We start from the raw sequence: 25,974 nt of genomic DNA, 5'->3' as shown, positions 1-25,974 counted from the left end.
AAAAAATACTACTTAAAATCCCATATGGCTTTGTTTATTTCAAAGACATACTGCTATGATGGCATTTCACCTCACTTGTGGATGAAGTAAAAAGCAGAGAACAATTCTTAAACAGAAGCCTTACAGGAGTCACTTGGGTCTGAGCACTAAGTGCCACACAGTGGGAAGAGGATGCTGTGGATTTGAGTGTTAGCCCTGAAGGATGCAGTTGAAACCTCACATTCCTTCCAAATCACCTGCGCTAGCTCAGACTACTCCACTTCATGTTGATCCAATGTCTGCCTCCGCTAAGGAAAGATGAAGTCTATAAGGAAGGCTGACACAAAATAACATGGGGACTCAGCCAAGAGCTAGGAATAGAGAAATGAAAAGCAGCTTGAATTCAAGCATTAAAAGAGGAGAAAAGAGGGCTTGTGCTGGGCCCCCTGCCTTCTTGACACAAACATGACACTAAAGAAAAATAATTGCATAGGCCTGGTGCAGTGGCTCATGCCTGTAATCCCAGCACTTTGGGTGTAATCCCACCACCCAGGCTGAGGCGGGTGGATCATGAGATCAGGAGATCGAGACCAAACTGGCTAACACGGTGAAACCCCGTCTCTACTAAAAATACAGAAAATTAGCCGGACGTGGTGGCAGGCGCCTGTAATCCCAGCTTCTCGGGAGGCTGAGGCAGGAGAATGGCATGAACCCGGGAGGCGGAGCTTGCAGTGATCGCGCCACTGCACTCCAGCCTTGGGGACAGAGCGAGACTCCATCTCAAAAAAAAAAAAGAAAAGAAAAGAAAAATAATCGTGTAAGGGTGAGGGCTGGGATGCTATTACTTGCACAATTTCAGACAGCTCAGTTTCCAGGGCTGGATATATGAAATGGTGTCTCCTGTGTGTGGTTCTCAAACACACACAAAATACTCAGCTGGTGACCAAGTCCTGTATTCCCAGAGACCAACTGAGGAGGCATGCAATCTACATTTTTAATAAATAACCCAGGTTATGATGACATACTTGGTCCAGAGATTACTGTGTCAGAGACACTGCTCTAGGGCAAAAGGAAAAAAAAGGGTATGGTTCAGAACTAAAAGGGTTTTATCATCTAATTTTCTTTTTTTTTTTTTGAGACGGAGTCTGGCTCTGTCGCCCAGGCTGGAGTGCAGTGGCCGGATCTCAGCTCAGTGCAAGCTCCGCCCCCCGGGTTTACGCCATTCTCCTGCCTCAGCCTCCCGAGTAGCTGGGACTACAGGCGCCCGCCGCCTCGCCCGGCTAGTTTTTTGTATTTTTTAGTAGAGACGGGGTTTCACCGTGTTCGCCAGGATGGTCTCGATCTCCTGACCTAGTGATCCGCCCGTCTCGGCCTCCCAAAGTGCTGGGATTACAGGCTTGAGCCACCGCGCCCGGCCATCATCTAATTTTCAAACCAACCTCATAAGATTATGATAAATAACAAATAATCAATATACATAAATATACATAAATTGCATAAAACAGCAAACTGTTTTACTGTTGTTTTTACAACTATGTTAGCTATTAGTGACACTATCATTATGATAATAATTATTACCTCAGGTAAAGTAGTCTTTACTATGTCGTTCACCTTAAAAGTCAGTTTTGAACTTAATACCTTTCTTCATTCTGCAATGAAGAAACTGCCTTAGTTTATGTGTAACTCCTCAAGAATAGGGAATCTGTCTTAAATTCGTATCACTGGCTTGTTGCACGGTTCCAGGTGCCTATCACAAAGCAAGTGCTCAAGAAATCTGTGAAACTGAGCCAAATTACACAGACCATGGGATTCAAAAACGACATTAGTAATGACAGTGGGGACTGCAAGACCTTCCTTTTAGAGGGGACTATGTTAAAAATATGGAGACTTGGGTTTTTTTCCTAAAAACAAAAAAGGGAAAACCTAAGTTCATAGGATAGAAGCTTTACGAAGTAATTATTACTGAGTTAAAAAAAAAAGAACTATTATTAAATATACATGCAGTGTATTACATGAAAATGCCTAAGGCTTTCTTTATGCACCACTGTGACCACTGTCTTGATAAACTCGGCACACACAACAGAACAAAAAAGACACACACACACACACACACACACATCGAGAGAGAGGGAGAGAACACATACCAGCACAGTGCCATTACCTTGGGTCTGCATTTGGGATACTCATGGTCACCTGGGAGCACCTTGAAAGAAATTGGTACTCGATCAGCTCTCCGATTGGCACAGAAGGCATCCCAGACCGCTCGATGCACTGCATTATAAACTACATCCAGGCCCGTAAGAGTAACAAAGGCCATAGGCCGGCAACACAATTCCACAGGCAGGTCCCACTGTGTGGGGCTCATGTTTACGATGTCACAAAAAACCTGAAATACAAAGGTTAATATATACATAATTAATTTTTAAAACCTCATATTCATTTATCCAGCCTGGGCAACGAGAGCGAAACTCTGTCTCAACAACAACAAAAAAAAAAACAAAAAAAAAAACCTCATATTCATTTCCAATATATAAATCTCTATTTAAAAATCATTACAAAAAAAAATCATTACAAGGCCAGGCATGGTGACTCATGCATGTAATCCCAACACTTTGGGAGGCCGAAGCAGGTAGATCACTGGAGGCCAGGAGTTTGAGACCAGCCTAGCCAACACAGTGAAACCTTGTCTCTACTAAAAGTACAAAAAATTGGTCGGGCATGGTGGCTCACGCCTATAATCCCAGCACTTTGGGAGGCCAAGGCAGGTAGATTATGAGGTCGGGAGATCAAGACCATCCTGGCTATCACGGTGAAATCCCATCTCTACTAAAAATACACACCTGTAGTCCCAGCTACTCGGACGCTGAGGCAGGAGAATCGCGTGAACCCGGGAGGCGGAGGTTGCAGTGATCGCGCCACTGCACTCTAGCCTGGACAACAGAGCGAGACTCAAAAAATTAGCTGGACATGGTGGCACACGCCTGTAACCCCAGCTACTTGGAGGCTGGGGCATGAGAATCGCTTGAACCCAGGAGGTAGAGGCTCCAGTGAGCCAAGATCACGCCACTGCACTTCAGTCTGGGTGACAGTGAGACTCTGTCTCAAAAAAAATGAAATAAATAATCATTACAAAAAGTCAAAAGGATTTGAGTATCTGCAAACTGTCAAGCAAACAGAAGAGAGAAAAAGGGAAAATTTCAATTCCTGAATTGGATCTATTAAAATGTGATAACTATATGACATTTAAAAAAAAATCTTTCATGTTAAAAATGTTGAAGTCAACTTCAAGACAAATGGGTATTTTCAGTAATGTCTCAAAATGCGCACAGAACTTTGAAATTAGTAGACTAAGAAAGCAAGAAGGTGATAAAATTAAAATAGATCTATATGATCTATTTCATCTATAAAAGAAAAATATATTGAAAGAAAAATATAAAAGAAAAAGTTGACTTACATATAATAAACTTCCTCTAATTTCTCTGTAATTGCTAATATTGAGTTTCTGAATACCTAGGATATTATTAAAATAATAGCCTTTAATTTATGTAATTATCTAAATAGTAGCTATGTTGTCTCATTTGCCACAATATAAAATGTACTCTTTAAAGAAAAATCTGTAAGGGAAAAACTAACAATGAATGGAAACTTCTCAGAGGATGTTTCCATTGCATTCTTTAGCTAAGAATCAGTCCATAATAAATCTAAAGTATGCCCTGACTTTGTAAGTATATAAAACTATGTTTATCACAAACAAGACTGTCATATTATATATACATATATATATATATATATTTTTTTTTTTTTTTTTTTTTTTGAGACAGAGTCTCGCTCTGTCACCAAGCTGGAGTGCAGTGGCATGATCTCAGCTCACTATAACCTCCACCTTGCGGGTTCAAGTGATTCCCCTGCCTCAGCCTCCCTAGTAGCTGGGACTACAGGCATGTGCCACCACGCCCAGCTAATATTTTTGTATTTTAGTAGAGACGGTGTTTCACCATGTTGGCCAGGATGGTCTTGATCTCGTGACCTCAGGTGACTGCCCGCCTTGGCCTCCCAAATGAGGTTCTTTTAAAGGATAATCTATACCAGTATACTATAGAGAATTCAGGTAAGGCACAAGTGGCTCATGCCTATAATCCCAGCACTTTGGGAGGACAAGGCCAGAGGACTGTTGAGGCCAGGAGTTCGAGACCAGTCTGGGAAACACAGTGAGATCCTGTCTCTAAAAGAAATAAAAAAGAAAATAGACAGGCATGGTGGTGCACACTTGTAGTCCCAGCTACTTGGGAGGCTGAGATGGGAGGATCACTTGAGTCTAGGTGTTTACAGTTACAGTGAACTATGATTGTGCCACTGCACTCCAGCCTGGGTGACAGAGCAAGATTGTGTCGCAAAAAAAAAAAAAAAGTTATTCCAAACAATATTATCACTATATTTTAAATTTAATCTTATTTGAAAACGAATATGTCATGAGGCTCTTTTAAAAGGTAATCTACACCAGTATATTATAGAGAAGTCTAATACAATCTTTGTGAAAAGTGAGGCACACTTAGGCTAATACCTGATCCCCAAAACATGGAATATTTTCAACTGAAAGGTTAATTTAGGAAAGACTATTAGTTTTCTCATGTTTACGTACTGAGAGAACAATAGGTATTGAATAAATGATTTGTAAAGCTTGCCAGAAATGTCTACAACAGATAGTTTTAGAATTGTTTAAATATTTTTAGGACAGGATTAAGTTATGAGGGCAAAGGATTGCATGTTCAGAGAAAGAAACAGTCTAGTTCTGGGTAATTTGGGAATGAAAATTAAAAACGGGTGACCAGGCTGGGCACAGTGGCTCACGCCTGTAATCCCAGCACTTTGGGAGGCCAAGGAGGGCGATTCACGAGGTCAGGAGTTCAAAACCAGCCTGACCAATATAGTAAAACCAAGTCTCTACTAAAAATACAAAAATTAGCTAGGCATGGTGACAGCGCGCCTGTAGTCCCAGCTACTCAGGAATATGAGGCAGGAGAATTGCTTGAATCTGGGAGGCAGAGATTGCAGTGAACCGAGATCGCACCACTGCACTCCAGCCTGGGCAACAGAGCAAGACTCCGTCTCAACAACGACAACAAAAAGCAGGTGACCAAAATACAATACGGGCACCTTTGCTTAATATGAGTCTAGACTAGAGGCCATTTCCTGTAATAACTCCAGAGGCCCAAAAGACATAGCTGTGGTCTTTGAATATGGAGCTGAAATAAGAGGAACTAAAAATGACTGTGTCATCCAATACAAATACGAGTCACATAAATAAATTAAAATTTTCTAGCAGTCATATTAAAAAGTAAAATGTGGATGGAATTCATTTTAATAATATTCAACTTAAGGCAGTACAGTATGTCCAAAATATTATCATACTGACACTAATATAGAAGTTAATGACATATTTTACCTTTTTTTGCACTGAATCTTCAAAATCTGGTGTGTATTTTACACTCACGGCACAACTCAATTCAGACTAGCCTATTTCAAATGCCTGATGTAGCTACCGGCTACAGAACTGGACAGCAGAGATCTAAATTATGGGAAATCTGTTCCAAAATCACGGCATGAAAATTGTAACAGAAATTATTGCCACGTTCTCCCATGGCACTTGAAATGGTCGTGCTTATTTTGCAGCAAAGGAATTTGAATGAGAACACCGATACGCACAGGCGCAGATTGAAAGGATCTCAATGACAGGCTGGAAGGAGAAATTTTCAGCTATCCTGGAAGAAGCCAGTGGAGCAACCAACGAAACTATACATGAAAGGAAGCGCAACTATAGAAGGTGAATAATGAATGGGAGATCCAGTAATGCAAGGGAAGTAAACTGGAAACTAGCGTGAGAGGTAAGAAAAGTGGCCCAATCAAACTGGGAACTAAAAAAACCCTAAAACCTAATGTGGTTGCTTTTTTTTCCTTTTAACTAACTGGAAGTTCAGGGTGTAGGACACAAGGCTCCTGAGAATGGGATTGAGAGATGTTCAACTACAAAACGAACAAAGGAGGAACGACAGTGTGGGGACGAAATGATATTTCGATGTTAAAGATGAGAAAAAAACAACCCAACCTAGGAGAAACACCGCCCCCCTGGTCGCAGTATCTGCTCTGGTAGCTCCGGTGAGGAAAGGCAGAGGAATAACATTGCAGTCCCTAAAGGCAGATATCTTCCTCCTCTTATTCCCCTGTCTTAAACCTGGGAGGCCCCAGAAATGGGTGCGTCTTTCCTTGGGTCTAAAAGAGAAGTGCCAGGATTGCACTCGTCGACGGGATTGCAAAACGCAGGCCCCCAAACCAGCATTGTTAAGAGCTAGCTCTCTTCCTCGGCGATCCCGCCTGGCCCCGCGGGTCTCCCGGCCCGGACTCACCCAGGCCCCACGCCCCGGGCCCGCTGCAGCTAAGGCCTGTCGCCGCCAGCCGGGACAAGACGAGGGGAGGCGGGGGGATGTCACAGAACGCCGGGGCCCGTCCCCACCGCTGCAGCCCCACAGCCAGCTCCAACAGGCGAGACTTCCCTGTACCCACCTCCCCCAGCACAGGAAGCACTTTCTGGGCCTGAGTGACAGCGCTCTACACCAATCGCTGTCCCGGAACTTTACGCCGCTCCTCCGAGCGTCAGGAAGACGCTGCACTTCCAGGCCCCACCAGCCGCGGCTCCTGCCCCGAGCCCACAGCCCACTGCCGGCGGCTGGGCGCTGCCGAGGCCCGGGGCGCACGCGATTGGCGTCTGCCAGTGCGAAGACTGCCGCCGCCACAACCGAGGCGCCAAAGGGGGACGCCCGGCCTGTGGGCCGCTGCCCCCGCTGTCTCTTCGTTGTTGGGAAAGCCGTCCGCTCAGGAGGCGCCCCGCGACCGGCGCGATGAGTGCCAACGAGGACCAGGAGGTGAGCCACCCGGCTCAGGGCCCTCTCCCAGCGCGGGCGCGGCGCGCAGCCCCGGGGACCGGTGAGACCTGGTGCCCGGACGGGCTGCCCGGCACGTGCCCTGCGCCCTCGGAGCCGGCCGGGGTGCCCCGAGTTCACCGGGGTCCCACCCAAGCGCGCGTGAATGGGCAGGAGTCCGCCTCTGCCTCTCTTCCCCCCTCATTTTTCATGTTTGCAAATCCTAGAGTCTCCCCTAGTTTCCTTGATAACAGGGATGAGCGTCCTTGGTGCACGATCCAGTGCTCTTGGCTCTCCTTGAATCCCATGTGTTCAGTGCCTGTTTACTGAGTTAGGCTGATCACCTTTAAATTTTAGTCTGGTCACCTTTTTAAATCTCTTGGCTAGTAGAGGGCTAATTAAGTTAGTTACATTTCTCATGGAAGAAAATGACGTTAATGGTGCTTCTGTCCATATTGTTTGGGGAAATCTTTTACCCTTGTGTTTTGAGCATTCATGTACCACCTGAACTTACAGTTTATGCTCAGATATTTCCTGGTGAGATGCCATTTTGACATTGAATCATGCAATATTAGAGTTGGGGGTGGGTGCCACAGGCCATCTGTAGGGGAACCTTCTAACTTTGATAGGTAGGTAGATGATAGCCGCAGGGCTGCACGGTAAGTATGTGGTAGAATCGGGACTAGAAACCAGGTTTTACTGGGTGGTAGATAAGTTCACTGTTAATTTAAAGTATAATGCTTGAAACTTACTACTTTTACATGATAAATGTAATAGAATCTCTGGATTGGAAGGTAACCTTTAAAGAACCCAAAGTTCAACAAGCTAGCTAGCTGATATCTGAATCTCTTCTAAAATATTCTTGCCAGGTAAATTTCTAAGTGAATGCATTAATAGCTTTGTCTCCCTGCAAAGCAAAGAACATACAGTGTAATATTTCTCAGAGTTTGACCAGAGTTCCCTACCTTAGAACCATTTAGATCGTTGCTAGAAAACAAGATGCCTGCACTCCACCCCAGACCTACTGAATCAGAATTTCTGTGGTGGGCCCAGGAATCTCCAGTTTGACAGGAAAATTTCATTCTTCTTTCAGATGATCGATGTTCTGATCTTTGAAGATAGTTTCCTGCCCAGTTTCTCAGACCTCTTCTCAGATGAAGTGGTTCCTTTTAGCTTGTCTTCATATATCCATTCTTTGTTAATTTCTTCACTCTCCTGGAATCACATGTCTGTGGACAGATTTTAATTTTTTAAATGTCCTGTTTCAAAATTGTGGCATCATGCTGTTTTGTCTAGTTAAATTTACTGTCAACTAAAATCTTTTAAGTGCTTTTTACAAAGCAATTTGTCTTTCATCTTCAACTTCTATATTTAGGTATCTAAGTATTAATACAAGTTCTACTTACCCTGCTAAATTTCATCATTAGCTTGCTTTTCAAAGACTTTTTGGGTTCTTATTCTGCTATCAGCATTATTCACTATCCCAACAAATTGTCATCCACAAATTTAATAAACTTGCCTTCTATTTTTGTACCTGTCCAAGTCATTAATTAAAATATGGGAAAGGATTAGGGGCAGGAGTAGTACTGTATCTTGAGTAAGGTTTTTGTTCCAATCTAATCTTAGTTATTCTTTAATCCAGCTTGAATTTCTGTGTTTTTTTTTTTTTTCTGTAACGGTAGCAAGAGAAACCTATGGAGCCTGGCTGAAATCTGTATAGTCGGTGTTTTATGCCTTTCTTCTTTGTGCCAATCAAGTTTCCCTTTCTAAGAAGGGTTTATCTTGTTTTTCATATGCTTGCTAGGTCTCAGGGACTACTCCTTCATCTCCCGGTTCCTCACACACTATTTCTTCAGTAATTTCTTTTTGTTGTTGTTGTTGCTGTTTTTGAGACGGAGTCTCGCTCTGCAGCCCAGGTTGGAGTGCAGTGGCCTGATCTTGGCTCACTGCAACCTCCACCTCCCGGGTTCAAGCGATTCTCCTGCCTCAGCCTCCTGAGTAGCTGGGACTATAGGTGCCCATCACCATGCCCAGCTAATTTTTGTATTTTTAGTAGAGATGGGGTTTCACCATGTTGGCCAGGCTGACCGCGAATTCCTGACCTCAGGTGATCCGCCCACCTCGGCCTCCGAAAGTGTTGGGATTACAGGCGTGAACCACCACGCCCGTTCAATAATTTCTTTTCTAAAATTTTGACTATAGATCAAGCTCACTTTCACCATCTTTAGTTTGTAGAATTCATGACTTGCATCTTTTTGAAAAACTCAAACACGTACCCAAGTGCAATCTTTCTTTACTTATTTTCTCGGGTATTCATCAGTGATCACAGTGATGAACTTCTCAGTTGTAATACCAAAATGTTCTAAGAACTATGTCCAAGCAAGGATTACTAGTTACATTTTCTCTGACAGTCCTGTCTCGTCTTGGGTAGATACTTGTCAGCATTTTTCTTAAAGTTATTTTTCTTGCCCTTAGGTGTTTTTTAAAGCTTTGTATCACTGTGGGAAGGATTACATATAAAATAAATGTATGTCAATAATGGGAAAGTATTGTTTTTCATAGTTCTTGTCTTCAGGTTTAATGCTCTTTGCACCCAGGGTCCTCTTCAGCAGAGTGCTAAGAGCACTTGCTCTGGAGTGGCTTTAGACTTCCTTGCCTCCGTAGGAAGGAGAAAATAGTAGGAGCCTCTCGACAGGGTTGATTTGAGAAGTCTGTGCGATAATGCATTGTACAGTGCTTAGCACTGCCTGACACAGAGTTTGAAAGTATCATTGGTAGTAATATTGTCATGTGTTGCTGCATGCACCTATGTGGTAAGTATCTAAGGTTATGTAAGTTGGTCAAGCTTTACATAGTTGAGTGGGCTTGAATGAGAAAGTAAAGACCCTCTATTTCTAATTCATTTATGCCACTGAACAAAACTCATTCAGTTCTTTATTTCAGATGGAACTAGAAGCATTACGCTCTATTTACGAAGGAGATGAAAGTTTCCGGGAATTAAGTCCAGTTTCTTTTCAATATAGGGTAAGACATGGCATGAGTAAGAGCACTTAGAACTTTGCTAGAAAAGACTAAAAGTGGCTAAAAATGCTTATTTTGTTTTTTAAACTTGTTTAAATTTATTATGTCTGTATTTTCTATAGCATTTAAATGGAAATATCACCCAAACATCAGTCCATTTTTAACGTTTGAAAACTTAATTCAGAAACTTTTAAAGAACCAGGATAAACTTGTTTTTATTGTACCAGAATCATAAGCTGTTAGAAATGGAAAAAACCTTAAAAATTATGTGATCTTATCTTTAACATAAAATAGTAACAGTAGGGCTGGGCACGGTGGCTCACGCCTGTAATCCCAGCACTTTGGGAGGCCGAGGTGGGTGGATCACGAGGTCAGGAGATCAAGACCAGCCTGGTCAACATGGTGAAACCCCATCTCCACTAAAAATACAAAAAATCAGCCGGGCGTGGTGACCCGTGCCTATAGTCCCAGCTACTCGGGAGGCTGAGGCAGGAGAATAGCGTGAACCTGGGAGGCAGAGCTTGCAATGAGCCGAGATCACACCACTGCGACAGAGCGAGACTCCTGTCTCAAAAAAAAAAAAAAAAATAGTAACAGTATTTTTTTTCCGTAAATAAGTCATATAAACCTTTTATTCAAATGATAATAAGTAGGTGGGGCACAGTGGCCCACACCTTTAATCCGAGAACTTTGAGAGGCTGAGGCAGGAGGATCACCTGAGGTCAGGAGTTCAAGACGAGCTGACCAGCATGGTGAAACCCTGTATCTACTAAAAACACAAAAATTAGCCAGGCATGATGGTGCACGCCTGTAATCCCAGCTACTTGGGAGGCCGAGGCAGGAGAATCGCTTGAACCCGGGAGGGGGAGGTTCCAGTGAGCAGAGATTGTGCCACTGTACTCCAGTCTGGGCGACAGAGCGGGACGCAAAAAAAGCAAATGATTATAAGTAGTGGAATGGGAAAGTTTTTTGGAAAAGGTTTACAGTTATTATTAACACTGTCACAGTTTAAACTATGAGAAATGATCCTTATGCAGGATGGATGGATGGCCGTCACAGAAAATAAGTTTCTGTTCTCAATTCCCTTTCAAGCTTAACAGTCCTTACACCATCTCCAAGTATATAATGACCAGGAACCTCAAATGTCCAAAATTAACAGTGGAGCTAAGTCCTAGGCCCTTCTATTTGAATCCGGTTGCTACTCTCTCCTTAGCAAATGGGAGGTTGAGAATTTCCCTGTACTTTCCTAAATGTCTCATTCACCATGGCAGTGATTTGGAGCACACTACAGAATGCTGTAGGACATTTATATGTACTATAAGACGGACACTGATGTGACCCATAGGATGGATTTAGGAGGAATGAGACATGAGATTAGGAGACAGCGTGTTGATAGTCAAAGGGTCAGCGGTAAAGTTCTGCCTGTGTCCTAAGTCACACCACTCAGTTCTTGCACAGAATAGTCTGGTAGCCTCCTAGTTGACTTCCCTGATTTAGTACTTTCTTTAGCTTCCCCCTTATACTCCACCATTAGTCCTCCAACGGTACTAGCTGGCTCTCTGAAACATTCAAGTAGTCATCCCATTCTCTTGTTCAAAAATGTTTCTCCATGGGCTCCTCTTGCCTATAAAATGAGGACTAAATTTTTTCACATGACACTCCAGATCTTTCTGTTTGTTTCTGTCTCTCCAAACTTTTCCCACCACTCACATGCCTTAGACATAATGCGTTGTTAGATTTTCCCCCATATATTTTTTTCTAGTACTGTGCTTTTGCACACATTGTTTAATCTTTCCCTCACCTCAGGTCCATTATCCCCCTGCCTCTCCTTTAAGGCCTAGCTCAGGCCTCCTCTGCGACACATTAATATTTGGGCCATGTCTCCTGTGTCAGCTCTGACTTTGGATCAGAATTAGCCATTCCCCATTTCTTCATACTTTGTTTTGTTACTTTTGAGTTATTATTCATATTGCAGTTTTGTAAGTTATATAAATATCTGTCTTGAAGATAGGAATGGCCTGGTCTCTATCTTTGTATCTTCAGTACCCAGCACAGTGTGAGGCATGTGATAATTTATTCCTAAATGCACCATGAGAAAGGATGTAGTGATTGCATGAAGCAGGTAACTTTTATCACTTTTTATCATCTATGTTTAAAACATAAACATAAACCAATGACATTTATTATGCAGATAATCCTTATCCAGGTCTATCAGGAGATCCCTACATTTATTTTAATAACAATACAGAGGAGATTAGCATAGCCCTGTGCAAGGATGAGAACGTTGATTCATGTATCATTCCATAGTTTGACTAGAAAATCACCATTTTGCAACCACCAGTATAATAGTTAGTTACCGTTAAGGACTGTTAATGAAGGCTAAAGCCTTTGGGTGAAAGGTTGTTGAGAAACAAGGTATTCATACCTTGTTTTGTAGAGCTGCCCCACAGATGACGATGATTTTTTTTTTTAATAGAGACAGGGTCCTGCTATGTTGCCCAGGCTGGTCTCTAACTCCTGGCCTCAAGTAATCCTCCCACCTCAGCTTCCCAAAGAGCTGGGATTACAGACATGAGCCACCTCACCCAGCGAGATTATTCCTTAATTACAAAATGAAAAGGTTTACGTTGAAGAGATCTGGAGAAGATCACCTTAACCATGTGATCAATCTTAGTGTCACCAATGATGATTCTGGACGATCTTGTGTACCTCCTTATATGATGCTGTGGGAAGATGCCACATCACCTCTATAGCTTTCTTACCACAAATGTTTAATTTGAATGAGTTCAGATCTGGGGACATTATATAAGAAAACTAGCCTGTATTATTTTTGGTTTAAAAGGCAGGGGAAGCCAGGCACAGTGGCTCATGCCTATAATCCCAGCACTTTGGGAGTCTGAGGCAGGAAGATCACTTGAGCTCAGGAGTTCGAGACCAGCCTGGGCAACATAGGGAGACCTTATCTCTACCGAAAGTTTTTTAAAATTTGTCTGGCATGGGGCACACACCAGCTACTTGAGTGACTGAGGTGGGAAGTTGTTGTTGTTGTTGTTGTTTGAGATGGAGTCTTGCTCTGTCGCCAGGCTGTAGTGCAGTGGTGCGATCTCAGCTCACTGCAACCTCCGCCTCCTGGGTTCAAGCGATTCTCCTGCCTCAGCCTCCCGAATAGCTGGGACTACAGGCATGCGCCACCACGCCTGGCTAATTTTTGTATTTTCAGTAGAGACGGGATTTCACTGTGTTGGCCAGGATGGTCTAGATCTCTTGAGCTCAGGTGATCTGCCCACCTTGGCCTCCCAAAGTGCTGAGACTACCGGCATGAGCCGCCATACCCAGCAGATTTCTTTTTTTATTTTATTTTTTTTTACTTTTGCCACAGACTCTTGCTCTGTCGCCTGGGCTGGAGTGCAGTGGCATAGTCTCAGCTCACTGCAACCGCTGTGATTGTGCCACTGCACCCCAGCCTGGGCAATTGAGTGAGACCCTGTCTCAAAAAAAAAAAAAAAAGGCAGGGGAGAAGGCTGGAGACCGTTCTAAATTAAAGCAGAATAAAGAGGCATAGCAACCCAGTGCAATCCATGATCCCTCAATGGATTATGGATTTGTGGATTGGGATGATGCCTATTAAAGGACACTTTAGATATGATTGGGTAGTTTTTAATAGAGTTTATGCATTAGGTAGTATTTTTGTGCCAATGTTGAATTTCTGGGGTGTAATAATGATCTTGTGGTTATGAAGAAGATTGTCCTTTTCTTAAGATACTTTACTCAAATATTGAGGAAATTTCATTACTGTTAAATGTTTCAGCAAAAACCAAAGGGGGAAAAAATCACATTGGGAGAGTAGGGGTTGATGCTATGGTGGAAAGGGGGACGGATAAAGTAAATGGGGCAAAAAGTATTTGGTGAATGGGATCAATGTCAGTGAGTGTTCATTATACTATTTCAATTTTTCTTTAAGATTAAAAATGTTTAAATAAAAAGTTGGCAGAGCAAAAGAAGGGCGTCTTTATTCAGAAATTATTATCAGCTGAAGGCATTCCTTTCCCTTATCCTTTGCCTTTTCCTTCTTTCTCTCAGTTTTAAATTTCGTTTTCTTACCTCTTGGGATTGTGCCTCTTGGGATTTAGCAGTTGGATAACTTAAAACAAAGATGAGGTGTGTCGAGTTTGTGAATTACTTTTGCCCCTTCTCTTTCTGTATCCCACGGATAAGTTGATGTCTTACTTTCATCCTCAGAAAACTGGTGAAAACACTAAAAAATCCCTGAGATGTAGGCGTGGTACTAGAAAAGCTGATAGGCTGGTTAGGGACAGGACATGGGCATAAACGGAACGTATAAAGGCATGCTAGGACTAAATTAAAATCAGACTGTCCTGTGACTCCCTGCACCCCTGCTCAGTCCTAGCCTGTATCCCTGGACTTTTCAAAATATTACATTTCTGATCTGAGCGTGAGTATTGGAAAGAATTCACCATTTTGAAGATTATAATTTAGTTTTCTGTCTTTGTATCACTTTTTACAAGCCTAAGATTTCCCCTTCTCTTCAGATAGGTGAAAATGGTGATCCCAAAGCCTTCTTAATAGAGATTTCCTGGACAGAAACATATCCCCAAACACCTCCAATTCTATCTATGAACGCTTTTTTTAACAACACCATGTGAGTAGTGTCTTGTTTTTACTGCTTTTCATTTCACGCTCTGTTACACTTTTCTCTCAGCAAGGTATTTTTGCTGTGCTTTGTAGATCGTCTGCTGTAAAGCAGAGTATATTAGCCAAGCTGCAGGAAGCAGTGGAAGCTAACCTGGGAACCGCGATGACCTATACATTGTTTGAATATGCCAAAGACAATAAAGAGCAGTTCATGGAGAATCACAATCCCGTTAATTCCGCAGTGAGTGTGTGATTATTTTTTTGCCAGATTCTTTTGTTGTTTTGGTTTTGCTGTTAGTAATACATTTGCACTAGTTAATATCTATTCAGAATTGGAAGAAGACTTTGTTAAAGTGAGAGTTACCCCTGAGTTAAATAAGAACAATGAATTTCAGAATTTTTCTATTTAACCTAAAAAATGATATTATATTCTCTAGATTTTTATCCTTTATCAAAGACCAGTATTTGTTTAATATCTTCATAAAGCTTAGACAGCTAAGGGATCTGTTATGCAGTGCTAAAATAAGTATGAAATTGCTTTCTCCATGAGGCTTGTTTTGTTGTAAGTAGTCTTGCCACGGTTCAATTTGCAGAAGTTGCAGCATGTGGAAACTTTATTGAATAGAAAAAATTGTTTTATTATTATTTCTAGAATAGTTTTAGGAAATATTTCTTTTATGACCTTAAACATCTGTGTATGAGACCCCTTTGCACCACGTCATGCACTAAAAGACTTTGAGTGGTTCAGTGTAATTTAGTGTTGTCTTGTGAACCCAGTGGTAAGCTTTTGGCAGCAAGGCCTGTCTTCTGTTTGAGTGGTTTTGGCTTTCACATTCCCAACAGGGCACAGAACCCCAAGAGGCAACTGGAGGAGCAGTGGAGGGTGGTAGCTAAGATCATGGACTCTGGGCCAGACTGCCTGGGTTCACATCACTGCACCACTTACCAACTCTGTGACTTTGGGCAAGTTTCTTAATCTTTCTGTGCTCAGTTCCTCGTCTGTAAAATGGGGGTTATATAGTATCTACCTCCTAAGATTGTGGTGAGGATCAAATGTGTGGTATGTGGAAAACATTTGCAGCAGTGCTTAGACCTAGTAAGCGTTTTAAATTTTAGCTATCATATACCCTGACTGCATTAACCCAAATGTCTTAAATTTTTTCTTCTGGAAACCAGGATGTTCTAGGTAGGCACATGTGATTTTTCTAAAGACATGTTTAAACTGTCAAATATTCACACTGAGAAACAGCTCTGTAAAGAAAAAAAAGGTTTTAATTGAATTTCCAAATAACAGCAAGTTAACTGAATTGTAATACTACTTTGCAACCTCAGATCTTTAACATAATGCTGATAATCAGATCTTCCTTCCCAGGATGTTGGTTATAACAATTGAACTAATATTACGTCCTTCGATCTGAACTTTTAAAAGAGTGAAACCAATAATGTGTTAAGGGCACTTGATTTTAAAAATGAATCATACTAATACAGGATTCTTTTATTTCATAAGTGTAAAAATTATCAACCCACTTCGGGGTGTAGCTGTATTTAGTGTAACACAAGTTGTAAGGTATGAGGCTGATAATTATTTCTTTTTTTTAGACATCGATAAGCAATAGCATCTCAATTGAAACTCCTAATACAGCCCCATCAAGTAAGAAAAAAGACAAAAAAGAACAACTTTCAAAAGCCCAGAAGCGTAAGCTGGCAGACAAAACAGGTTTGTATGTGTTTCTTTTCTTTTTTTTTTTTTTAGACTGAGTCTTGCTCTGTCACCCAGGCTGGAGTGCAGTGGCATGATCTCAGCTCACTGCAACCTCCACCTCCCAGGTTCAAGCAGTTCTCCTGCCTCAGCCTCCCGAGTAGCTGGGACTACAGGCACACGCCACCACACCCGGCTAATTTTTGTATTTTTAGTAGAGACGGGGTTTCACCATGTTGGCCAGGCTGCTCTTGAACTCCTGACCTCAGGTAATCTGCCTGCCTCTGCCTCCCAAAGTGCTGGGATTACAGGTGTGAGCCACCACACCCGGCTGTTCTTTTTCTTTTATAACCTAGATAAATGGATTGCTTTTTAGTGTGATCTGGTGGATATGTCTAGATTAATTCTCTACTCTTTCTTGGAGCATTTGGGCCAGTGAACTTTTGGGTCACATATGTATATTGAAAATATTTTGGGAGGCTGAGGCAGAAGGATCGCTTGAACCCAGGAGGCAGCCGTTGCAGCAAGCCGAGATCGTGCCACTGCACTTTAGGCTGGGCAACAACAGCAAAACTGTCTCAAAAAAAAAAAAGAAAAATATCTACTACTACTTCATCACAAGAGGTCGCCATTTGAAAAAAAAGGTAACTGAGTGGCAAAGTATAAATGAGTCTAGAGGTTGAGGAACATTCAAATAGTCTACAAAAACATGTCCTACCTACATGTTTGGGATTTTGTTTACCTCTTTATTAGCTGTGTGTTATCAAAAATTTTTTGAAATACAGCTTTCATTTGAAATGAATACTGGTATACCATTAGGTGTTAGTGTGATAAATAATTTAACATTTTTGCCTGTAGTTAACTTATTTATACAACCATAATATTTGAGAATAGAATTCTCATATGTTCTAAACAAGAATTCTTTAGAAGAAGATTATAAACTCCAGGCCATACCAACAATAATATTTGATTGCTTTTCTTTATTTAACCTGAAAACTTGCAAATTGATAACAGTCTGTAAACCTTTTCACCGGGCAAATGAGGACATTGTCATTTGTATCTATGTGTGTGCTACTATGTGAGGTTAAAAGTTTCTCTTGAGAAGAACAGACCCTTTTATTGTGGTGAGGGCCTTTTTTTTTTTTTTTGAGACAGAGTCTCACTCTATCACCCAGGCTGGAGTGCAGTGGCCGGATCTCGGCTCACTGCAACTGCCGCCTCCTGGGTTCAGGCAATTGTCCTGCCTCAGCCTCCCAAGTAGCTGAGACTACAGGCATGTGCCACCACACCTGGCTAATTTTTGTATTTTTTGTAGAGATGGGGTTTCACCATATTGGCTAGGCTGATCTCAGTCTCCTGACCTCGTGATCTGCCCGCCTCGGCCTCCCAAAGTGCTGGGATTACAGGCTTGAGCCACTGCGTCCGGCCTGGTGAGGGCCTTTTAAATGCCCTTTCTTTTGTAATGGAATGGGAGGTTTTCTGTGGTTTATGTTCTGTTTAATGTTTGTCTATGGCAAATAGCAACTCTGTGTTTGTCCCCAAAATACGTTTTTGAAATGGTAATGGTTTGTAAAATAAAAAAAAGTAGGAATTCATTCTACCTAATGTCAGAGCAGCATTAAAGTATAAAAACAACTGAAGCAGTAAGTTGTTAGCCATTACAGTCTGTTGTCTAGAGTTTGGTTTATCTCTCTTTGAATGTTGTAGCGTGTATGTCAGTGAGGTACTATTGCCTTCATACATGATGACCTGTGATCACTCTGTTTCGTTAATATCTCCCTACCTTCATCTCTTTGATGATGCCCACCTAAAGCCATTGCCTTCTTATAATGACAGTATAGGAGTTTGTGACTTGGAGCTTTCATTCTAAATAAAATTTTAATGGGACAACCACGGCACTGTGGCTAAGTTTTAGTTAACCAAAACTGGTGATGTGCCCCCTATAACCAGTAACCAGTGGGATACAATTCTTCTTGGCGTGAAAGAGAAAAGAACGAATAGCATCTAAAATTGAGCTCCAGTAATATTGCTTCTCTCCTATAAGTATCATGGGTTAATTTATTTTTCCCTAGCTGGAAAATTCATATAATGTACTTGTTTTGAGTGTCAATTTTGAAGGTTTCATAAAGTTGAGACATGTGTGTTAATACATCAAGCATGAAGGAAATCAAGCCATTTTAAATTGAAGAATTTTTAGATAGTATTTGTTAAACTATTCTTTAAATTTGAATATTCTGTTAAAAGAATAAAAGCACTTTGTAAAGTATGAATTATAAGCTAGTTTCCAAGCAATCCCAACAGATTAAAGCCCTTTTTAAAGAATGTTAGATTAAATAATGAATCTTTTATCAGAGCATAGCAACTAATACATAAGTTAGCCAGCCCTCCTCTTAGTCTTGAAGCCAAGCCCAGCATATATTTGTGAGTCCTCCTGTCTGAAGCCAAGCTTCTGGGCGTGAAACACTGATTTATTAAACAGAACAATACAACTTCTTACTTAAATAAACAGTGGCCTTATATAAAGCAGTAGCTTCATGCAGATGCATGAAACTAATAAATGGATTAACTGCTCTTCCTGGCATTACCAACCCATCTCCATATTTTTTCCTTGATATCAGGTTTTGTCTTGGATAGCAATACCATAAATGTAAAAACGGAGTATACCTAAAATATTTTGCAAGTATTCCCAGGAGAACAGTATCGATTCATAATGATAAACTCTTTTTCCAACTTAGTAATATGTCATTTAAATTTTTAACCTATTTGTGTACAATAGTATATAAAATTTTATATTATTATATATTATTTAGAATATTAGTTTAAAGCTAACTGGTTGGTCTTAGAAATAAAATTACTATTTTTTATCTTCTAGATCACAAAGGAGAACTTCCTCGAGGCTGGAACTGGGTTGATGTTGTGAAGGTATATAACATTTTTATTCTAGTCTTTAAACTTGTTATGATTATTACCAGCAAATAATGAAATTCTTATTTTTTGTTTTCCCCTTCACAACCTTTGAAATTTACTGGGATGTCTGTTTCTTTTTTACATTCAGCATGTAAGTATTTTTGAAATACCTTTTACATTCTTCTCTTCCTTACACTCTCAATTTTAGATCTTTTTTTTTTTTTTAATAATGGAAAATTTGCAGAAGTTACAACTACAATATAGTATGACTATGTAAGTACATCTTAAGAATGCAGATGCTTAGGGCACAGTGGCTCACACCTGTAATCCCAGCACTTTGGGAGGTCAAGGTGGTTGGATCACCTGAGGTCAGGAGTTCGAGACTAGCCTTGCCAACATGGTGAAACCCTACAAAAATTAGCTGGGCATGGTGGCACACGACTGTAGTCCCAACTACTCAGGAGGCTGAGGCACGAGAATTTGCTTGAACCCAGGAGACGGAGGTTGCAGTAAGCTGAGATCGTGCCACTGCACTCCAGCCTGGGCAACAGAGTGAGACTCCATCTCAAAAAAAAAGAAAAGAAAAAATAATGCAGATTCTTAAATATGACTCCAAGTTATCAACAATATATGGAAACTGAAGAAAACCAGATATGGAAAAGAATGTTTTGCTTTCTTAGTAGAAATTACTTTTAAGTTTTTGTTTTTTGTTTTTGAGACAGGATCTTGCCCTATCACCCGGGCTAGCTGGTGGCATGATCACAGCTCACTGCAGCCTTGACCTCCCAGGCTTAAGTGAGCCTCAGCCTCCTGACTAGCTGGGATCAAAGGCATGTGCCACCATGCCTGGCTAATTTTTTTTTATTATTTGCAGAGATAGATATATTGCCCAGGCTGGTCTCGACCTCCTGGGCTCAGGTGATCCTCCTAACTCGGCCTCACAAAGTGCTGGGATTACAGGCGTCAGCCACCACACCTGGCCCCAGTTTTTGCGGGTTTTTTTAAGGACAGATCTTAAACATAGTTGTTCATCATATCAAGAACAATTTTCTGTTTTTGTTTAAAATTGTTTACTTTCATTTTGAATTTATCTGCCTACATGTCTCAAATTTTTCTTGTATTAGCTGTAGTTTCAAATACGTTAAACTAATTTTTAACACAGTAAATTAATTCTCTTTTTAGGACTTAATGAAATAAATTTTGCATTCCATTTAGTGCCACAAATACTGTGAGAAGTGTTTAATGTGATGCAAGGGTAGTTAAAGACTAGGATTTTAGTGAGGACCCACAAATACAGGTAATTTACAAGCAGTGTGTTCTTAAACCTTTTTGTTTTTTGTTTTGGGCTTTTTGTTATTGTTTTGTTTTTGAAGACAAGGTCTGGTTCTGTTGCCCAAGCTACAGTGTAGTGGCGTGAACACGGCTCAGTCCAGCCTTGACCTCCCCAGATTAGGCGATCCTCTCACCGCAGCGTCACATGTAGCGGGGGCCACAGACATGTACCGCTGCATTCAACTTTTTTATTTTTACTAGAGACAGGGTCTCACTTTCTTGCCCAGGCTGCTGGTTCTGAACTCCTGGGCTCAAGTGATCCTCCCACCTTGGCCTCCCAAAGTGCTGGGTTTACTGGCGTGAGCCACTGCTCCTGGCTTTTTTTTTTTTGGAAGCTGAGTCTCGCTCTGTCACCCAGGCTGCAGTGCAATGGCATAATCTCAGCTTACTGCACCCTCTGCTCCTGGGTTCAAGCAATTTTCGTGCCACAGCCTCCCAAGTAGCTGGGACTACAGGCATGCACCACCACACCTGGCTAATTTTTGTGTTTTTAATAGAGACGGGCTTTCGCCATGTAGACCAGGGTGGTCTCAAACTCGTGGCCTCAAGCGATCCCCCTCACCTCTGCCTCCCAAAGTGTTGGTATTACAGGTATGAGCCACGGTGCCCAGCCCTGGCCATTTTCTTAAACTTCATGTGAAAGCCAGCTGTTTGTTCCATGGAATGCATTTTCTATTGAAACTTTAAAATAATCTTAGTGCTCCCAGTAGCTAGCACAAAATTATTTCCTGGGAGTGGGGCCCTAACTTACAATTGGAAGAAACGCAGTATTTCTTCCTCCCCTATATAAGACAGCTGTATGAGTGAAGCCTCTGGCATTCTCTCATTTTCCCAGGCCCTTCTTCACTGATGCTCGATGGATACTCATGTGTCCTACGTGTACCAACGTAAAGCCTAACCAGCTAAATTCATTCTTTCCTCCAAATATACTGTGCTCCAGAATGAGTAATTTTCTTAGTCAAAATGTTGCCTCTCTCAGTGCGGCTCTAAGCCGAAAGTGAGAAGAAAAAGAATCTGATCTAAAGGTGTTGATAGTGCTCCTCCTTCCCTAGCTCTGGAAGTTTTTATTTTTAAGAGTCCCTGTTAATATAAATAGAACTCCAATTTGTTACAAAGAGTAAAATTCAAATTATCCAGTAATCTTGGGAGATGAAAGAAGTTTTTTGTTGTTTTTCTTGTTTGTTTGTTTTTGAGACAGAGTTTCGCACTTGTTACCCAGACTGTAGTGCAGTGGCGCAGTCTCAGCTCACTGCAACCTCTACCTCCCGGGTTCAAGTGATTCTCCTGCCTCAGCCTCCCAAGTAGCTGGAATTACAGGTGCTTGCCACCACGCCCAGCTAATTTTGGTATTTTTTAGTAGAGATGGGGTTTCACCATGTTGGCCAGGCTGATCTTGGAACTCCTGACCTCAGGTGATCCACTCGCCTCAGCCTCCCAAAGTGCTGGGATTACAGGCATGAGCCACCATGCCCAGCCCGAAAGAAGGTATTTTTAAGGAGGTTACCACTTAGACATAATTTGGTCTCTGAATCTATTATGCTAAGCCAGTAGTTTCCAACTGTGGGCTTTAGACCCCTGGGATGTCCCTGAGGGACTGTCTCGGAGGGTAGGCAAGGTCAAAACTATTTGCATCATAATACTAAGATGATGTGTGCCCTTTAACCCTTTTTTTTGAGATGGAGTCTTGCTCTGTCACCCAAGCTGGAGTTCAGTGGCGCAATTTCAGCTCACTGCAACCTCCACCTCCCAGGTTCAAGCGATTCTTCTACCTCAGCCTGGGACTATGTGCATGCACCACCATACCCGGCTAATTTTTGTATTTTTAGTAGAGATGGGGGTTTCACCATATTGGCCAGGCTGGTCTCAAACTCCTGACCTCAAGTGATCCACCCATCTCAGCCTCCCAAAGTGCTGGGATTACAGGTGTGAGCCACCACGCCTGGCCTTAACCCATTTTCTTATGAAACTTCTCTGGCGTTTTCCAGAGGCTACATGACATTTGATGATGCCATCACTAATACTGTTAAAGCACTAAGAGAACGTATGCTTGTATTTTCTTGTGTTTACCAGAATTTTCTCAATTAGTAGGTTGAGGATGTGCATATTAACCCAGGTTCTTAGTACTTCTACTGTGTTGTTGTTAGCTGTCTTCCATTATACCTGATTTACTGTTGAAGCATATTTGTGAGAAGCCAGCTGTCTTCCACTGAGCTTGATAATAAAGGGGCGTGGTGGCTCACGCCTGTAATCCCAGCACTTTGGGTGGCCTAAGCAGGAGGATTGCTTGAGCCCAGGAGTTCAAGACCATCTGGGAAACTTGGTGAGACTCCCTCTCTACAAAAAGTTTTAAAATTTTGAGAATGGGAAGAGGTCCTCAGGCCGAAATATTTGAGAACCAGCACCGTTAGTAGTTTCTGCTTTTCACAACTTCCCACACTCGCTAGCGTTCTTGTCAGGTGCAGTGGCCTTTCTCAGTAGTCGGAGCACTAGTCTGATCAGAATCGTCTTTGTATTTTATCTGCCCCCCTTACCCCAAATTTGCCAACCCCTGCCAAAGATTTTTCTTAGAAAAAAAATTGCAATGCAAAAATAAGACTTTTATATTTTCAAAACCATAAGAATTTATTGTCTGGTTAAGATGGTAAATCTTATATTACGTATTTTTTAAATTTGACCACAATTTAAAATTATTTTTAGAAAATTTTAAAAAGAATGTGTGATAGAAAACAAGAACTTGAAGAATGTCATTCATTTTATAGATGGTGCTTCTATTTGTATATTCTTGGTTCCAGTTTACTTCCTAGAAAGCTTCAAGAGTCTCTCACTCACCCACCCACCCACCACCTCTTTCTGTTTAGATTTTTGTCGAGGTTACATTTTGAAACCTGTTTGAAGTAGCTGAGCTTGAAGTTGAAAAGTAGCTACATGTGATAAAAGCTACAGGTGATTTAAGTTACTTGAACCTTGTTGCCGATAGTTTAATTTTGATACTCCATGGAAATAATGAACTCAGAAAACACCGCTTAAACTTGTTGACTATATTTTCTCTTTTTTTATAGTTAAGCAAAACTGGCTCTAAGGATGATGAGTGAGTAGCACTTGGAATTTGAGACAAGGAAAGAGCATTCTTTTAAAAGTAAAACTGGGTTCAAAATCTTTCATTACTATTTTCTGGTATTGAGGTGGCTTTTTATAAAACAATTTTTTGTATGTTTCTTACATTAAAAAGGTTGTAAGTTGAAAGTTCATGAAGAGATCTGGTTGTATTAAATTATTTTCACAAACTTGCCTTAATAAAAGGTGAAAATGTTAATGTTTAGTATACTTTATGAAGCCTCTTGAGCTTTGTAAATGGACAGGCATGGGGAATAAGAATCAGTGTTAATTTATATGATCTTATCCTGGTGGATGTGCTATTTTCTTAAAGGAGGATGAAGCCCTTTTCAAACTGTCATCCCAGTGGAGCAGAGTACTCAGTGAACAGTTACTCCATAGTGCAATCCATATTAATAGGCTTCTCATCTTAAAATCTTCATCTCTTCTTTTGCTTAATTACTGAACCATAAATTGCTTCAGAGAAATTTAAATGCTGGTATTTGAACTTTATACATGATACTTTCTGTAGTTTCTTTTAATTTTTGAAAGGTCAACTGCTTCCCTTTATACTTTTCTCTTGATTTGGTTCAAGATGTTTGATCCTGAGTGCTTTGAGTGATATGCGGAATAGGAGAATATAAAAACAAACCTGCCAAATACACTAGAAAGCATTTCAGTAAGAAATACTGGCCCTTCTTTAAAACATTTCTCTTGCATATACCAGGATGGGAGTAAAAGATGCCTTAATGTTTAATTTTTGTATTGTTGGAGACATTGATTTTAATAAAATCCTATTTATCTGCTGTTGTGTGCTTTTAGTTGTTGGATAACTGAGGTCTCCTAAATGGTTCAACATAAAACCACATTTCAAGTCTTGTTTCTTTTTTGGAGTGTCTTTTCAAGTATTCAAATGTATTTCTCAACCTGAGCATCTTTTTAATCATGTACATGGGAGTCTTTTATATGCTGAATCATTACACATGCTTGATTTAAAAATAATAATAGTAGAGGAAACTATTGTCTACTTGTACCAGGAAAGGTTTCTGATGTTTATGTGTTTGTACAGTGATTTTGTATATGCGCCCAGCTTTAAGAACACATGAAACTGTTATGTCTGGTAGGGAGATTGTTAGTGCCTCAAGTTACACCTGTGCAGCTTGGGGCTGAGTTTTGATAGAACAATAAACGTTTAAAGAAGTTAAGAGTAGTTTGAGCTGTGTCTGCAGTTTTCACTCGTTAACTGACTTCAGCTAAATAGTTTGAATTATAGAGTAAGTATAATGACAGCAAAGGAGTTAATCTCATTTTCAAAAGCTGTTTCACATTTTATTTCTTGAATTAATGTAGAGTAAAACGTGTTAAAATTCAGGACCACTGGAATATGGCAACTTATGTTTCAGGGTTGTGTGTGGGTAGTATTTGTCGTTGTATTGGTTTGTTTTTTGTTTTGGAAGAAACATCTGCTGGTGGAATAAAATACTTTGTTTTGCTCTGAGGAGACTGAAACTGTTCAGGCTTATTATGGCTCATAGATTACAGAGAATGATGCTAGTTACATGCCAATGAACTATTTTTACTCTTTTTATATGAAATGTACAAATTTCTAGGAGTAATGGTGATGGTGGTGCCTCTTATTACCTTATGTAAAACACTTGAACAGCCTCATCAATATTGCCGTCATCTGTTTAACACTCCCAGTATATTTTCGCAATGTCTGTTTACTTAAAATGTTGTGGAGTGACATAATTAATAAGCAATAAAGTCTGAATTATACACAGTGATTTTTCTTCACATTTTATTTCATATCACTTCAGAGAGAATTGTTGATCTTATAAATCTGCATGGCCTTATGGTACAAGATGTACCCTCCTACTAGAAACTATTCAAAATGTTGGATTAAAAAAATTTTTTTTTTTTTTTTTTGAGACAGAGTCTCACAATGTCGCCCAGGCTGGAGTGCAGTGGTGCGATCTCGGCTCACTGCAAGCTCCGCCTCCCGGGTTCACCCGCCATTCTCCTGCCTCAGCCTCCCGAGTAGCTGGGAGTACAGGCACCCACCACCACACCCGGCTAATTTTTTTGTATTTTTAGTAGAGATGGGGTTTCACCGTGTTAGCCAGGATGGTCTCGATCTCCTGACCTTGTGATCCGTCCGCCTTAGCCTCCCAAAGTGCTGGGATTACAGGTGTGAGCCACCGGGCCCGGCCTAAAAAATGTTTTTCAAATGAGCTCACAGACGATAAGGAATGCCTAGAGGCTAAAAAATTCAGTGAAAGTTGGAACCTAGAGGTTAAGAACGGCTTTAGTTTTCAGTTTCAAGGGTCCAGAAGACACGAGATGAAGGCCAGGATCAGCCTAGGTTAGGGAGTCACA

At 41.0% G+C, this 25,974-nt stretch overlaps 2 protein-coding genes and 1 non-coding gene across 5 annotated transcripts in view; 2 read left to right on the top strand and 1 right to left on the bottom strand.

The window, feature by feature from the left end:
* TRAPPC11 (trafficking protein particle complex subunit 11) overlaps positions 1–6,535 on the bottom strand; it is a 54,500-nt gene extending 47,965 nt beyond the window's left edge. For both annotated transcript variants that reach the window (XR_013417390.1, XM_015139579.3), the window contains exons 1-2: positions 6,381–6,535; positions 2,141–2,365 (exon numbers count right to left, since the gene is read on the bottom strand). Coding sequence is in view for 1 of the 2 variants with exons in the window: in XM_015139579.3 (XP_014995065.2) it covers positions 2,141–2,344 (204 nt within the window). In the remaining variant the exon portion in view is untranslated. The remainder of the gene's footprint in view (positions 1–2,140; positions 2,366–6,380) is intronic.
* A 107-nt stretch (positions 6,536–6,642) lies between these two features.
* RWDD4 (RWD domain containing 4) lies at positions 6,643–25,382 on the top strand. Of its 2 annotated transcripts, NM_001257574.1 has the most exon segments (8): positions 6,677–6,896; positions 9,837–9,917; positions 14,465–14,574; positions 14,661–14,808; positions 16,167–16,284; positions 19,139–19,188; positions 19,322–19,324; positions 23,565–25,375. In NM_001257574.1, coding segments are annotated over 8 exon segments (567 nt in total). In that variant the 5' UTR covers positions 6,677–6,872; the 3' UTR covers positions 23,598–25,375.
* Positions 12,120–12,225, top strand: LOC114678537 (U6 spliceosomal RNA). The gene has a single exon (XR_003729976.2). It is a non-coding gene; the product is annotated as a U6 spliceosomal RNA (small nuclear RNA).
* Positions 25,383–25,974: the final 592 nt, after the last annotated feature.

The sequence above is a fragment of the Macaca mulatta genome, chromosome 5, assembly GCF_049350105.2.
Source record: "Macaca mulatta isolate MMU2019108-1 chromosome 5, T2T-MMU8v2.0, whole genome shotgun sequence".
Classification (NCBI taxonomy): domain Eukaryota; kingdom Metazoa; phylum Chordata; class Mammalia; order Primates; family Cercopithecidae; genus Macaca; species Macaca mulatta.
Note: the sequence above shows the minus strand (reverse complement) of the source record. Positions and strands in the feature narration are given on the sequence as shown.

What these genes read in the sequence shown, in the direction of transcription:
- RWDD4 (XM_015139574.3), top strand. Translation starts at nt 6,873, where the DNA reads ATGAGTGCCAACGAGGACCAGGAG. An exon ending in GTGCCAACGAGGACCAGGAG is followed by an intron (nt 6,897 to 9,836) that starts GTGAGCCACCCG and finishes TCTTTATTTCAG; the next exon opens with ATGGAACTAGAAGCATTACG. An exon ending in TAAGCTGGCAGACAAAACAG is followed by an intron (nt 16,285 to 19,138) that starts GTTTGTATGTGT and finishes TTTATCTTCTAG; the next exon opens with ATCACAAAGGAGAACTTCCT.